This window comes from Varroa destructor, unplaced genomic scaffold (genome assembly GCF_002443255.2).
Source record: "Varroa destructor unplaced genomic scaffold, Vdes_3.0 BEIS01000005.1, whole genome shotgun sequence".
Lineage (NCBI taxonomy): Eukaryota > Metazoa > Arthropoda > Arachnida > Mesostigmata > Varroidae > Varroa > Varroa destructor.
The window spans coordinates 29141806-29158773 of NW_019211458.1; the positions used below are offsets into that span (position 1 = coordinate 29141806).

General features: G+C 38.2%; 1 protein-coding gene and 1 long non-coding RNA gene across 9 annotated transcripts; one reads left to right on the top strand and one right to left on the bottom strand.

Moving 5' to 3' along the window:
- Nucleotides 1–333: 333 nt before the first annotated feature.
- LOC147755508 (uncharacterized) lies at nt 334–6256 on the top strand. Its single transcript, XR_015328629.1, has 2 exons — nt 334–3009; nt 4194–6256. It is a non-coding gene; the product is annotated as an uncharacterized LOC147755508 (long non-coding RNA).
- A 2166-nt stretch (nt 6257–8422) lies between these two features.
- Nucleotides 8423–16809, bottom strand: LOC111252018 (calpain-7-like). 8 transcript variants are annotated; one of them, XM_022809311.2, is made up of 13 exons: nt 16323–16809; nt 15148–15187; nt 14840–14997; nt 14380–14626; nt 13808–13946; nt 13223–13416; nt 12626–12884; nt 12282–12522; nt 11742–11969; nt 11072–11519; nt 10630–10825; nt 9046–9201; nt 8423–8860 (listed from the first exon to the last, which is right to left on the bottom strand). In XM_022809311.2, the coding sequence occupies exons 3-13, from the start codon at nt 14978–14980 to the stop codon at nt 8623–8625; spliced, it is 2487 nt and encodes an 828-aa protein (XP_022665046.1). In that variant the 5' UTR covers nt 14981–14997; nt 15148–15187; nt 16323–16809; the 3' UTR covers nt 8423–8622. The 8 variants fall into 8 exon arrangements, with proteins under 8 accessions (XP_022665046.1, XP_022665045.1, XP_022665044.1 ...); XM_022809310.2 differs by lacking the exon at nt 16323–16809 and adding an exon at nt 15771–15876; XM_022809309.2 differs by lacking the exon at nt 15148–15187.
- Between the last annotated feature and the right edge of the window lie 159 nt (nt 16810–16968).

Here is a 16968-nt window from a genome sequence, read left to right on the forward strand (position 1 = left end):
CACAAGGAGGGACTTTGAAACATAGAATAGGTGAAGCAATTGAGAAAAAGGCGTCCACGTAAGTATATTCAGGCCAAAAGGCAAAAAGAAAAAGTCAACAAAGGACATACATAATGCTTACATGACCTAATGCTAGAATTAACTTTAATGGCCCTAAATGCATCATCACGACTATTTAACCGTACAAAACTGTTATAATATAGATTATAAATAACATGGACGTGTTACCGGACTTTATAAAAGCTAAACTGATACCCATTTTTGTCAGTTATAATCTAAACCTCCAAAACGAAGCATTTGTCTAAGAGAAAACAATTCAAACATGAAATTAATGGTGACATTAGTACGGCTCTAATAACTCGTTACAGGCACCCCTTTTCCAATGATTAGGGGATATGTATTAAAATACGCCTACCGCCGATATCATCTATCCTTAAACCTCCGCCCCTTTGAGTTTTCCTTTGTGTGAAGAAATTATAATCACGATAAAATAGCGTTGTTTATCGTTCTAATGTTCGGCGAACATAATATATTATTAAGCCAACAGCGTCAAAATAAAATATATAAGCATATTGAGACTATAGAGACGCAAGTCGACACCAAAGCTTGGCAGTGGGCCGGCTGTCACATAACACAATGTTTATGATTACAAAAGGGCGATGTTGGCGGCATGAGATAGTATTGAGATCACATGACCCACATCGCTTCCTTCGGCCGTGCTTTCAACTTAATTAAAGTACATGCAACGCCATATTTGCTGGTGTTTCTTCACCATAACATCAGTCCAGTCTACCACAGGAGTAATAATATATTCCATATGTGTAGATACATGTTTTCATAACCCGCTTACTAAAGTAATGATAGTTTGTTGAATTTCATTCATTCTGTGTTTAACATCATTGAAGCAAAGAAATGAATACAGATTCGAATTAGTAAACCATACCGGCAACGTAATTACTAATCTAGGCGAATTTGAAGACAAAGAGCTGCTCTGAGGCAGCCTCATGCCCCCAATTAGAGGGAGGACATCTTTACACGTCATGAGTCTAGAGGGCGAGTGCCACTGAGACACTAACAAAACGGCTTGCCTAGCTGAATTTGTAGGGCACTAAATGTCTTTATGTTCAAATAATGTATGAGGCCGGTACCTAAGGCATACGCTACTACGATTTATAAATTAATTTTCATATTACCTACAATAAAAAGAACGAAACATCTCATCCCTGCTGATTTTGGAATTTTTTGAAAATACTTGAGCCACTTAATTAATCCAAGCCGTACAAGCAAAAGACCAATGATTTAGTTGCTTTGACATTTGGAAAGCTGTTGTTATTTGAATTATCTGCCTACGATACAACTTCAAGATTAATGCCAGGTCGTTTCGCGTACCCGAAAAAAATTGGATCTTAGATTGCACACTCTACTTTGAAGCTTCGTATGCTGGTTTTTAATTTAAGCTAGGCTAGAAACTGTGTCCGACGGAGGAGAAGTCGATGCAGCAGTGCGCACTTTACGAGAATGCCAGAGCAAATGAAAATTAAACGTACGGTTGCAATCGTAATGGCTAGGCACTAGAAACCCCACAGTGCTTAAAACAGGCCTGAAATGGCTTATCAATGGGAGACCAAAAATAGGTCCGGTCCTAAGGCGAGAAATCAAAAGGCAACCCATTGCTTCCGTAAGTTATGTCGATTTCTCTGAGCTGAGGAGTACGATCGCTCGCAGCAACGTAAATCTCGACCAAAAAACAAAGCTTGGCGAATCGCTGCAATGAACTGTTAGCAGTGTCGAAATATGGGCTAATCTGAACAATAGATAAACAAAGGATTTCCTGCTTACCGCTGCAAATAAGCATTTTTCTGACAGACCAATGAAGCAATGCTTGACTTCTCGCTAGCGTGGTTATTTGACACAAACGTTGGTATCGAAGTTCCCACAGAGCCGTCAAAGGCTCAGTCAATAGTCCAAACCATATTAAACGACATACTCTGATAATATATATGCACAACAGAGCTACACAATTCGTGAGCGAATACATGTATTGCTTATTTATTACTTCCCGATATTCGCTGCACAAAAGCAGAATGTTCGTGAAGCTGAAAATATATAGAGTATTGGACTTGCAATAATCAGACTAGTTCACATCGCAAACAAAAAGCCATCTCCGAAGGATGTTTTCTATCGGGATTAGCCAGTTATCCTTAATCACTAAAGTTACGGGAAATAGTTAGCCAAGTTAGTTTTATTTCTGGTTTCGGACGTTAAACCCGTACAGCATTAGTTTCATCATTAAATTTATAATTTAAGAATGGGTTTATTGTTACTGCCTTCGATCGCGTTATTCTCACGGAATGCTGAACTTGCGTCCACAAAACAAGTGCAGCAGGGCCGTGACTACACCAAAATATAATCAAATTAAAGTATCAATCAGAACACTGAAGGAAGTCTGCATAGGTTGAAACTAATCCAAATACGAAAAGTAGTTAAATATCTGCGCCTTGCACTATATTGTCTATTGAAATTAGGGTTATAGAAATTTTCGCTAAGCAAGATAGAGGCGAGCAGTACTTTGAAAGCTAAAAAAGTACCAAGGAGTACTTTTTGTAAAACGCAACTTTGTTTATTAAATCCGAAAAATCGAATGAGACAAAACGTCACATTTCATAAAAAAAAATAAAAAATAAATTTTTTACAATGTTCTACAATTCTCATATCGTTTGCAGATCTAGAGTTACACTCCATGTTCAATAAATTGTCTGATCTATTGACATGAGTGGTATCTGATCAACTTGAGCCAGGAGTTTCCAGAATGAGCGCCCAGGAGCTTTGTCCGAATTGGCAGAACTAATAGCGGAAACAATTTCGCTACGCTTCAAAAGTAGACCCTTTACCCGTTATAATTTCTAAAACACAGGTTCTACGTAAAGAGTTTTCGACCAGGACAGGTTGGACGGACATTTGGTCTAACTGAGTTTGGCACATTTCAGTGCTAATTATCAACTGCCCCACGTGAGTCTGAAAGATTGCATTTATGATTCATATTATTCTCATTGAGATCTTATTTAAGAACTATACTTCTCATCTATTAGTCAATACAACTGCTTGAAAACAGCTGCTTCGATCGTACGATCTAGCACTATCAATTGCGTCGGCTGTCTTTATCAGCAACGCTGTACACGCTGTATGATTTACCTAATAATACAGTTGGAAAAGACAGTTTATAAGCATTAATTTTACCTTCCATCGTTTACCGAGTTGGTTTTAATAACGCGCTACACAAAATAAAGCCGCAAAAAAGCAAACGCTTCTAGGATTACTACACTAGTATGTCTCCCTACCAGACCTTTCCAAGGAAAGGTTCAGCCTGGGCCTTGCAACTTCCTCACCATTCACTCTAGGACTATCCGTTCCAGCCACATGCATCTGGATCAATCCAATTGCAGGCGGAGTTTTCCATTTGCCAGTTTCGCAAATGCTGACTCTCTAATGAACAAATTACTTAGCCGAAAATAGCTCACCCAAATTCGATTGCTCACTACGGCGTTTCCCTCTCGTAAATGACTATAAATCGTGTTCGACGTCGCACTGCTAAAAACCCCTCAACGGACGCCGACGACCTTATCGCTTTACATGCACAGAGATCTATAAAAAATAAAACAGAACCAGTTACTGTGACCTGCCGCCTCCATTTCAAATCGTCCCGAGAACACATCCCATATATATAATAACCACATTGTATTTATATAGGATTGACAATTTCCTCTGGAAGGCCATACAGCAATACAGATAGGAAACACGAAGAATGAAAGGAAGGAGTTTCATGTACTCTATTAAAGAATAGAATTTAATCGACCTACACAGTTACAGTAAAAGCGGTGCGTACATCGAGGGTACGATGAAGCTTTCAGTAAAGTGCTACTGTGATTTATATACCCAGTATAAAAAGCGGTTTGCACACCAGTCTTATGAGACAACGTTCCCGGATCAAAGGTCATTCATTTTCGTGCCACGAACTTGAATGGCTCGCCTCTGTTGAAAGAATTGAGTCTGTCACAGTAGTTTTGATAGAGGTAAAGCAGAATCATTATGTGAAAGATTAAGTATACATAGAAATGAGTTGTAGAAACATCAAAACGTTCTGATTTTAATTATCTAAGAAAGTAATGCAACTGTACGACATGTTTTTCTTTCAGACCCACACCCTGGCTATGAAAATAAAACATTTATTCGAGAAAGCGCCACCATGCGGAACATCTCTAATTAAATTCTAGTTCCTTGGGCGCCTCTTACCCGTATTGCATGTTACTCAAGGTGGAATAAAACTCAAATGTAATTTTGTCCCCGGTAAAATGCTATTAGACTTTTACAGCACATTTGACACAACTGTGGTTGAGCCTGCAATAGATCTTAATGATAGACTATTCCCCAACACTGTCACTGTTGTTTTTAAAAGCAGTTATAGATCTACTATTGTCAACTATTATCCTATATTCCAATACTCTAAAGGATATTGTGCTTTAAGAAAGGTTTTAGTTCCACACGTTTAGAAATTTCTAAAATTTAGTCGTTTTCTAGACACTGTCCGGCACGGAAAAAAGAAAAGATATTCAAAGCTAAAGGACATACACTTAGCCTATTTTATGTATGTATCAGTTGAACTCAAACGGATATTAGACAAATAAGGGAATCTCTTAGTATGTATAAAACCACTTCCTTAATCCAAGTAATCACCTTTATTCCTGACGCATTAAATTTTGCTGACGCATATTTCCTATTAACAAGAAGAAAGTGTCAGCTTTACACACATTTAGGCAGAGAACAATACCCGACACGTCGACGCTTTGCGCAGTTCTATATAGTTCTGCAGCTGAGAAAAAAAAGAACTAGGTTTGCCTTAGCTGATGTAACTTTGCAAGGAATAAGCAAAAACTCAACTACACAGTAATTTTACCAGAAATTTGTAGTGAGGCAAGGGGTTATACAAACTCCTTTGGAGACTCAGGTTTGGATAGATTATCTAATAGTTTAACCATTTTTGTGGAGTAATCGAGTCTACCTACGTGGCAGCGTTACCCACTGTATACTAAGCGCGAGATGTTGTTTGTTACACGATGCGCGTAACTGCCAAAACGATCACTAGTAACGCCTACAACGGTTTCATTAGCTATGTGATATGGAACATACTCCAATATTGAAGATTACCGATAAGGAAATGTCTATTCGTCCGTTTCAGATTTTACAAGCTGCAAAAAATTATCAAATATACAACTCTTGTGTAAAGCTACCAGTTTCATTATGATGCTTATTCTTGCAAGAAATGTCGACCACTGCCTACACATACTTCCCTTTTTTGGACTTTTGCCCCTTTTCATACGTTAATGGCCAAAGAGGAATTATGAGAAAACAATAACGCTCTGAGAAATTGAACAAAGCGCACAGAAACTACTATTATTTCATCAACGAATGCGGCAACAACTGGTGCACGCGTCTAGTTTACTGGCATTCTTTAGCTTCTTTAAAGTTCGTCAAAGAGCATTACTTACACTATTAAGACATGTAAGTAAGATAAGTTTAAAAAAGTTGAGCGAAATGGTTCAGTTGTTTTACCCCTGACAAAAAATCACCCAGCACAAGAACTGATTATAACTTTTTTTTGCTCGCATAAATTGTGTAGTACGCTTTGTTGACAGGACTTATAGCAGCGACCCAAGTCGTTTTAATCAGAAACTCGGCTCTCTAATTGGCTATTAAATATAATACGTTATTAAGGTCTACGACATATTATGTGTCGGATGGATGGCACATTTTGGCCATTAGCGGTTTGCTTATACGGGGTGTGTGTATCTCGGTTAAATACGATGGCTCCCACTCTACACTTTCTTATTTTTTACACATTATAGGTATCAAGAACGGCATACGTTCACGTACAAATAACTTAGTTCTAGAAGCGGCTATTCGACGTGACAGGCTGTCCAGAAATTAAAAAAATTACGCACTAATGCTGTGAGGATAAACCGTTAAGGTATGCATTAGACTTAAGGTGGTACTAAGTTTAAATGTAAAGCCTTTGGTAACTGAAAATATGTACGAAAAGATTATTATATTGTTTGTACGGTAAATTTGAACTGATATTTCTTGATTCTATAATTTTGATGAAATTGAACCAATTTGTAAATTTTTCTTATTATTATACCAGTATAATTATTCAATAAATAAAAATACGAAGATTTTTGCTTCGCACGCGTGACACACTCTTGCTTGACATTTGCTTGACGCTTGGATATTAAGGATAAAACGCTGTGCATACAGCAACCAAATTATTTTTTCAATTCGAGATTGAGTCATGTACGATTTACGAGTCGTTGTTGCCTTGCACAAGCTACACGTCAGCTACTTGGTTTTGAAATGCATAGTCGTCTATATTGGGAAGCTTCAGTAATAATGGTGGTAGGTTTTTTTTCTACCAAATCTACCAAATCCTTTAAAACCGAATGTCGATATACTTCGCGTTAAAAACGCTTAAAAGTGATGTTAGGCGTGCGGCATTAAAGCTGCCTAGGCCAGCATGATCTAACTGTCCACATTATCTAATCATTAATTTTAATTATCTTTCCCTACGGTTATTTTGTATCTTCTAAGGTTCGCTGGCTGTACACCACTGGTAAATTTTTGATAGAATTTTATAATGCAAGCTTTTTATGCATTGTTTTATCTTGTAGACCTTAGTTAAGCCTCCGACGAACGGCTTATTTAAAAATCTTGCTTGAGCCGTGAGCGGGTAAATGCGCAGTTCTTTATATCTCCTAATCGATCTGCACTAGCTTCTCTTTGCTGAAATGTTATTTGGTAACTACAGTGCAAATGTGAATTTTATCATCGTGTACTTGACATACACAACGGCGGCCAGAAGTGCGAAGTCTGCAGTATGTACAGCTGTTACCCATAGTGTATAACCTAGAAAACAGGTCAAAAGTCACTAGGTGCCAGAACGCTTGGTAGTGTTCGATCCCCTTGATGGGTAAGCCAAGAGTCACTAAGCTATCACTTCCATCGCCACCTGTTAAACTTCACACCTTGTAAATGCACGCATTTCAGTTATCAATAATAGTGGCTTAAGGTATTCTGTTTGTATCAGTTGCAGAGGCGTTAACCTCTACTTAAACTTCTCTTAGGGTCAAAAGCTTCTAAAAGCTTAGTTATTAAGGACCTGAGTACCAATTAGCCGTCACGTGCAACTTTTTCTCTTTAATACCCTTAAGTAAGCTAATCATTTTAGAGATTATATAAGAAAATAAATGTTACCACTTTTCGGCTAATCCCTTCCAAAATACTTTCTCAGTCTTGACCTTGCCTTTATTTCCATCCGATCCTTTAAATCTATCAACTAGTTAAAAGTAGGGTAGTTCCTCTGTTAGTGAAACCAATATCGGTTTAAATGTGGTAATTTAAGTCACTTTCTGTATCAAAATGTTAACGTAATCAAAGTACTAACCTTTTCTTTTGAATGACACACTAAAAGAGCGTTTTCAGTTTCGTATCTTTGTGTCTTACATCCTGTTTGGTAAGTTTTGCAGGCTTAAGACGAACAACCAAACTCTTGCGAAGATAAGCTAAAACAAATGTGCGTTAATAAAACACTATTTGTTCAGATCGTCATTAGCAATATTGTTTAGATCGTCTATAAAAATTTTCTTTAAGAGTAAGTAAGAAGTCAGTATGAGAAATACTGATGATGCTCCTATCTGAGCTCAAAGGTTCAAATGTTGACTTCGCTTCCCATTCAGATCCAGATCACCGCAATGTAAAGACGGGGCCAAATCGGATCAATATTAAAGTGTTGAAAACTAGCAAGGCGCCATCCTGATATTTTGCTACAGTAACACCTTATCGACTTAGGAGCTAGTTGATAGTATTTTCGGTCATGTGCAACTATTATGAGCACATCTAACAATATTAGTATTCATTATTTTGTAAGGGCACATAGTGAGTGCAAGCCCATATAACGTTAAAATAAAAGATAGAAAAGTACAACCGTTCGCGCTGATATTCAAGGGATCCAACTGACACCTTAGAGAGTACTTGTGAGTTCAAAAAGGAATCTGAAAAACAATTTGTCACAGCAATGGTATCACATTTCGACTTATATATCGACATATATATGATTAGAATAGCAGTATCTAGTTAATAAACATTCGCATTTAGCAATGTCTGTAGCACAGTAGCGGGTTGTACAATAGAGCAAGTATGTCATCAGTGACTTTTTGGGTGGTTGTCCACAAAAGTATCAATATCAGCCACTAATAAAGGTATACAGAGTAATACAAGCACAAATTTATTTTAAAAATAGAATTTCTACGTCTTAGCTTGTTCGTAGTTTTAGTTTCTTTAACTTTACCTATATAATACATGATAAGCGGATAAATACTTCAAGCATTTGTTCAGATATCACCACCTTTATTTCTACAAACAAAACCTACTTCCTAAGAAAGTTGATTTCATGGTCAATAATAAGGTCTTCGCCAAGTCATCGTCATACACAAAATGACCTTCAGCTTTACAAAAGCGCACATCGAAGCGGTATGCATGCCTCGAACGCAGCGGCGTTAGTGGACTTGGTTTAGCTTAATTCTGCACCCGGTGAAGTTCTAGCTGGTGATCGCATGAAACGGATAAAAAGAATGGGCCTTCTTGGCCTGGTTGATGGGTGCACGGTACGAGATTGTATTTTCCGGCAGGGACGTTCTTAAGCTCGAGCACTGTGTAGCCTTGCCGAAATACACCAGAACTGCAACGGGGAAAAGCACTCAGCGGCATCCGGTCTAATGCGAAGGCCTCCACATCGAATCCTAGATGATATTGTCTGGTAAACCACGTAAATTAGGATTTGTCAGCACTGGAATTTCATCCAAATAATCGCATTGCGTACTCATTGGATACATACTTGTGCGTAAATTGCGCTCTGAGGTCGTTGTTTCACACTGTATTTAACTTCGAGCAACTTTGAATTTAAAACAAAAGAACAAGGAAACCATTTGCTGAGCTCACCTTGGTCCTTTTAGAGTGATGAGGATTTGGTTGTGATCATGAGGGCTTTGGATATCAAAGCGGTAAGTCGGATTCTTATTATACGTCAGTAGGTGATTCATGCAGCCTCCAGCTGTGGCAGGTCCCCAGGAACCTTTCTTGTCTTCTTTCGTAAATCTGAAATATGATAGATAATGTCTAATGGCTGATTTTAAAAATCATAGTGCAGCACTGCCAGGAAGGCATTTTGTTTGCCTTTATTATGTACCGGCAAGGGCCCTAAGACGTATTGCAACCTAGAGTTAGACAGAAATAAATATTTAAACTAAAAATTCAAACTGCACTGCAAGGAAGACTTTTAAAACAGTGCGCCTAAGTAATTGGCATAAATAATGAAAGATAAAATACCAATATACTTCCTTAGCTTAATTTATTTATGCTTTTGAAACTAAATATAGCAGATGTATTTTTATTGTCTTAATTCCAAGTAGTTAGAGTAATATTGGATTGTCACAAAAGTACGGCTTGAAGATGAGCAAAATTTCTACAAAAATTTGCTATATTTTACGAGAAAGACACAACTCCTGTCCAGGTCCATGAAAAAAAGCTGCGATATTCATGGAAAAAACGGCCCAAAGATGATTCTTTCACTTTGGCTTTGCAAATCGCACCGTGAAAGATGCTCCTCTTAGTATTCAGTTAATTTCGAGACAAGTTGATGAAATTATTGCAAAAGTTGAATACGATTGATTGACACTTTGGGTAGCCATGAAATCGTCAAGGAGCTAAATGCTTACTACTAAACAGTTTTAAATAATTTGGATTACTGTCTATAAAAAAAAAAGCTCAGTACTTGGGCACTACACAAGTTGACGCAAATATATCTACTCGATCGTACCTTCATCTGCTCTCTACTTAACTCTACATAAATGTAACAAAGTCGAGGTATATGTAAAGTGGTTGATCACGGGCGATGAAGAATGGATGTGCAAATTAACAACAACGCACACCGTTATCCGTGGCAAGGTCCGTACTGACACCAACAAAGTTCTTTGACTACGTGTCTGATGGAATTGAAAAAGAGTCGTGCATTACGTGTTGCTGCAGGCTAGCAAAACACTTGATTCGGATTTCTACTATCAAAAACTAACAAGATTACAACAAGCCATAGAAAAATCGAACGAGACTAACATAACAACATTAGACCAAAAGCATCTTTAATTACTCGATTAAACTTGAGACGAATGTAAAATTATCATCTGTTTCAGCCTTTGCAGAGGTCCCTTAACGATATTTAGTTTCATTGGAGGGATGCAAAAATAACTCGTCATAATTTTTTGTCCGGAAGCCACAGAAGTTCTACAGTGATAGGATTATAGTCTCATCAGAAAAACATCAAAAGGTAATCGACTAATATGGCGTACACTTAGTTTCATAATATTACTTAAAAACAAAATATATTTGTATCAATTTTGGATTAAAAATAATCGATACCTTTTCCAAGACTCGATATTTAACTATACACGAAAATACCGTCTTACAACTTAATCAAGACTGCTCATCGTCAGGGAAGCATGTATGGCTAACCGAATGAACTTCTTATACCTGTATGGGTTCTGCAGTTTCTTGAGCATAAACGGGACGGTTGAGTACGCCCGAATTGTGTAATAAATTGTGGTAGTCTTCTCATATTGCGACACAACAAGGGTATAGTGTGTTTCCGAATCGGGTTGGACGAGAATCTTAACCAGATAATGTGGGCTGTTGATTCGGGCGCCATCTATCATAGGGGGTGGATCATCTAATAAAAGCGACAATGAAAACAGCAGGAAACAGTATGTAAATGGTAATCCTTAAAACGACACAGCAAAACCGACTACTGAATAAGGCTCTGTTTTTAAGGAATGGGTCTTCTCACAAAATGCAAGAAACAACCACATAAAAGTGTAAGTGGAATATAACGATGACGACATCCACCCGTTAACATAAGTTAATAGGCATGATAGATATTTAAAGGTTCTAAGAGTTAATTGCGAGATAGACTTACGGGGAAGGTAAACTTTGTCACCACCCTTGTACACCAATAGCGCTATGTATTCTTTGTTGCTGGCAAAATCGTCTCGATCGACAATATGTCGAGTTAAAAGAACCCATACGGCCGCTCCTGTACTACTAACGCTTAGTAGATATTGAGGATTGTCTCCAATGTTGTACAAGTCTTTCGCAGGGCCCGACCCGCCGTGCCACATGTCATGTGTGCACGACGTATACTGGAACAGCGTCGGTCGCCAGTTGAGATAGAAAACGTCGAAGACACCAAGGATAGACTCATAATCAATCCAAAATACGCCGTTGTCAAACTGTTGCGCATTCCTTGGATTATAATGTAGAGTTTCTGATATTTCTGGTGTCCATGAACGCAAGTCCCGATCCGAGAAACGGCCTTTCCATCGCATATGACTCCAGGGGTTTTTGAGTAGGAAGAGTCGCTTGCCCTGAGTAATAGGCACAGAATACAAGTCCACCATCAATAGCTATTGTATTGGTTACAAATTTTAAACAGTTTATCTTCTCACGAATAGAATAGAAACCCAACAGAAGTGCTTCTTTAATCTAACAAACCAAAATCGACTATGAAAGTACTTCAGTATTCTAGAAGAAATTGTAACCGGCTATATTGTTTGAACGCTCTAGAGGTTCTAAATAGGTTAGCTTACATGCACGAATCGTATATCTAGAACAGCATAGGCATGGCAGTCGGCCAAGCCTGTTCGTTCTTCCAGCTCCGGCCTCAACGGCCCTGTCGCCAAAGTGACTAGCACATCTCCTTTCTCGTGACGATCTAATAGTTTTCTGAATAGCGCTTCACTATCAAAACACGCCTCCTTTGTGCGGATTGGTTCGCGGTCCGGTATCCACCCCGTTAACGCGTGTAAGTCGATATTCTGCAACATATGACATAGCGGTGATACACAATATGTTATGTTATCTAAACAGCGTATTTATAAATTAATTAAATACAATTGTATCATATAAGTGCTTAACAGCAGAACTGAATCACTGGAAACATTTATTCATCATCTAAAACACTTTCAATACACCATGAACTCAGGCAGAGTGACCAGAAGCAGAATGCACCCGACGATTATTATATGGACATATTTTCTGATCTTGTATAATTATTTATATGTGCCTATATAGAGTAAGGCACAGCATGTGAATTTCAGACTTAGAAAATACCCAAATGCCGTTCTCACCGAGTTCGATCCAGGGAAATCGTATCCACCCATGACTTTGAGGTAAGCCTTCTCCAACAGCGAAACCCAGAACTCTTTTTTTTTATTGGAGTAACTGCATAGAAGCTGATTATGCTTGCCCAAAGGCAATCGGTCATCCAGGGTGACTTTTCGGTGTACACCATTAAAATATAGCTTGACCGTATATTTTCCGCAAGGGTTAAACACCGGTTCGCCGCGAGAGTTCTTCGGGTAAATTACGCTGTGAAAATAATAGGAACCCATATATAGATTAGAAAAATGTCTTTCTAGTAAGTGCATTCAATGTTCAAAATATTTCAAATGCAAGCTTAGCATACACGTACCCTGTTATTAATCTCTTCTTGAACTTTTTTTCGTATAAAGCACACACGGTGATTGACGACACAAAAGAGCAATCGGTGACACACGTTTGTTTGATGCTAAACGGATCGACTGTACTTTCAATGAGAGTCGGCTCGGAAACCAATTCACTCGGACGAACCCATTCTGCGAACTGTGCACGCTGTTTGGGTGAAAGGCCTAAAAGGCCATCTTTATCTTCAAATGGCAGGATCAGTGCGAAGCGATCACGTGCATCCGCTCCTAAACAAGCGACGCAATAAAAATCGTAACAGACCTTCTGTATATACTATCTTGATCGTTCGGAAATTTTTGCTCCACCTTATATATACTTATATATAGACGAGGTTAGTAGCTTATGAATCAATTTACGAACAAGACTTGACTCTGGTATATTTGATAGTTATTTCATTGATGTTCAAGTAAAAACAAATAGGAAAAAACGTATGGTATATTAAAAATCTGAAAAAAGATGAATATTACAATATTGAAGTAGGATCTTTTTAATAACACAGTTTCAATAAGTACCTAATATTTAACGTAAAGTATAAATTAGATAAACAAACCTCTAGCATACTAACCTAGAAAGGGCACATATTCTCTATGGTTGATAATAGATGTTTTTGCGAGCACTTCCAGCTCCCATGGGGTGTATCGATTACTTTCAGTAGATTCAGAGGAAACAGGTGGCCTGCGAACTTGGTTAATCACAGGCAGTAGCGGATAAATAGGTGGCGGAGGTGGACCAGGACTTGGAGGAGCTGATGGAGCTGTCCTGAAATTGCATGAAAAATAAATCTACATACGTAATATTTCCATAGTGATTGTGCGCGTATTTTGGTGAGCATTAATCACACTTCTAAAGAATCCAAACATTTTTAGATAGAACCAATAAACGGTGTCATTATAGACTGCAAGCGTCTAGTATCGAGTTGATGTAAAGGCTTAATCAGGATTTAGACGCGAAAAGTTATAGTACGTACAATAAGAGTACATTGAACTGATTCTTATTTGAAAAATGAGATGTACTTTATTTTTAGTTATTCTGTCCTTTGTATATCCTATGGGGATATAGAGGTGTAGCTTATGCCACATATTACAATACACATGTAAAGAATCCGCTTCCCAAAGGTTTGCCGTAATTCGTTTTGTTCTATATAACTTACGATGCCTCGAGCTCTCTTTTTCGTTCCCGAAGGGTCTTGGCCCGTTCTAGTGCCTGCGACGCTACATGGAACAGCCTTTGTTGCAGATCCTTATCGACCGTCATTGACTTGGCAAACAGACACAGCTCAATCGCTTCCTCTGGAAAACCACGAAGAAGTATACAATTCGCGAATAAATGAAGCGATATCAAACGCTGAAAGCGCAAATAAGAGCTTACATAAGGGTTTTTATGTAATTACTCTATGATAATAAATGTAATGCTTTTTTTTTGCAAGCTGTTTATGTGATTTATAAACGCAAGTAATGTTTGTGTACCTTGAATGCTGGATACCAAACGCTGCAATCAAGCCCGTTGTGTTCATTTTAAAGGTTAGCTGAAAGCTAAGGTTATCCGGTGTATCTATAGCCCGGCAACTGAAATCCATTAGCTGGGCGTGAGCATTATACACCACTTCTAAATCGGATCATCTGGTGTTAAATACAAACGTTTATTCTGCTGGGAACTTTTCAATATGGTATTTTTAGCCAATTAGATAAATTACTAAAAAAAAGCTTTAAAAATGTCATATACCATACTGTTGAAGTGGTTCGTCGATTCCGCCTGCCTCATCTAATTCCAATGCCTGCATAAGAAGAAAACGGGCCCGACTTAGGTCTAAGGCCTCTGAGGTGGGTTTTGGCCTTCTTGCGGCATCCTGCTGCTCTTTCCATTGGGCTTCAAGCGTATCTGCCCGATCCAAATAGTCTTTGACCTTTTTTAGAAACATGGGTTGACTATCGTATTCCTTGCATGCGATCATCAACACAGAACTAGCCTCCTGTTGAATAGAATAGGATGAACGGTGGTTCTATTAACCTTCAGGCTATTCGTAATAGTTTGACATATTAGAAAAAATGAGGATCACTTATAAAAATATTTCTATTTTCAATTAGTAACGAAAATGACGGATTACGTTATATCGACATATACTTAGAGATTTCATAATCTGCTATGCAGCAAACGTCAATTGATAAGCCGTGTTAAGAGATACCCGGTAGTAATAAATTGCCGCTTCAAGTTGCCCGGTTTGATCGAAATTGACGGCCCGAATAGCGAGTTCTTTTGCGTTGCCTTCCAGTTCTCTACGTCGCTCCTCTCGAGCAGCGTCATTTCCGTCTCTTGAGTCATCCATTGTCTAGCACTGTAATGCTTTAAACAGAGGCAAAATAGGACAAAATATAAAAAAAAGAAAGGCATGGACCATTAGGCTATGCCTAGGCATGGCTACATTAGGTTAAATTATTTCATTAAACATTTCATAGCCTACTTTAACTACTACATATGTGATGTTATACATACAGCAATCTGTACAGGTATGAATTTCAACCTCTCGAAACACCTGAAAAAGTTTAACGGTTTTTCAGGTTTTAGCTAGCAGAATAATTAGTTATCTGCATATGTAAGAAACACGTTTGTCTAGATCCAATGCAGCTTTTTCAACCGTCTTTAATAGAACTAACCCAGACATCTTTCGTAAGCTTAAAAATTATTCATTTTTTTCACCCATAATAGTTTACTATGAGATTTCGGCTTACAAAAGCTGAAAAACACTGCTTTTAATAAGGAGGCTATTGAAGTAGTCTTACGTTTTCTTATACACTATATTGTCATGACCTCCAATAATTTAAGTTTGTTTGTATACAATGTTCCATACATTTTCGGCAGCAGAAAATTATGTCTAGAGTGTTTGTAAGTACTGCAATCAACTATTTCTAGTAGCCAACCGCTGTAACTAGCGTACAATTCAACGTAAATGTCATCTGATGAAAAAGCCAAAGAACCAAACCTGAACTGGTCCAAAGTGATCATATCAAATACTATTACGTATTGAGCACATTTGTTGAAAAACGTATTACGCTTGTAAAATCAATCCGCTAATCTCATTATAAAAAAATGGCATAAAATTAACCGACCAACTACACCTGTTCTATTGCACTGTTTGCGCAAATTCATGGATTACAGGGTCTTCCCTACTTCAGACATTATTGGCAGAGTTTTTTAATATGACTAAAGAACAAGCCACTTCACATTTATTCTAATTCAAGCTAAAAGCTTTATCGACGTACGCAGGACACACTATTCACACCATTTCACAGGTTGTAGTCTAATTTTCATTGGTAAGGCACGCATCACTTTTAGCAGGTCACACTCGCTCATTGCCCATACTGCACCACATTTATATTGCCTTATCACACGCGCGCGTTCTTATGGCCAATATAGTAACCACAGAACAACTCACTATCATTAATGTAGTGTTCAATACAGGTTCACAGTACCCAACAACGCCAGTTGGTTTTTTGTATGAGTGATTTTTACAGGCCTTACGTAACTCGTGTTCTACCTGTACGTAAAAGCTTCCCTAATCCGTGGACGTATTTTCAACACAAACTGGCTAACGATGTGAGTCATCCAGTATGAAGGCACATATGACTACAATCACATACGCAAGTGAAATGATTACTAATTAAACTTACCAATTATAAGCTGTTGTTCGAACTTCTCACATCCTGTGTATTCTTGATTTATTCGCGGCAAGTCGTTTTCCGCCAAAGTCACTGAGGGACCCGCGTGTAACTGCTATGTTCGAGGCTAGCATTTAGCTCGGAGGCTGTCATTAAACATTGCTTGTCTCCATCTTTGATTCGATTCTTATATCGACCTCCTTCAAGCCTAATGCCACATTTGTTTTAAACATTAAGTAACCTCCCTACCGCTGGCTGACATTTTGTTTCGAACCAAGAAGACCAGACCTTTTTCTATCATACCATATTGTTTTTTTCCGACAAAATCAGCGAGCTCTTATTTAAGCGAGAGTGTTTTTAATCGCGTTCACAGACCATTCTCTTTTCTCGACCGTCTGTAGCGAAGTGACTCTACTTAAACCGGCTACAATATTTTTTTTCTGTATCAATATTCAGTGCAATCCATAATCAATGGATGGTAGATGGTGCATTGTTACCGGGAAGGGTAGCGCGCAAAGCAATGAGTATAGATCTTTTTAAATCGGCTTGTATTTAACGGAAACGAGAGGACAATAACAATCAAAACAGTAGTCAACCCGAAAGGGGAGAGAGAGAAAGCGAAAGCGCGTGCCGTTTCAGTGTTTACTTTTGAGTAGCA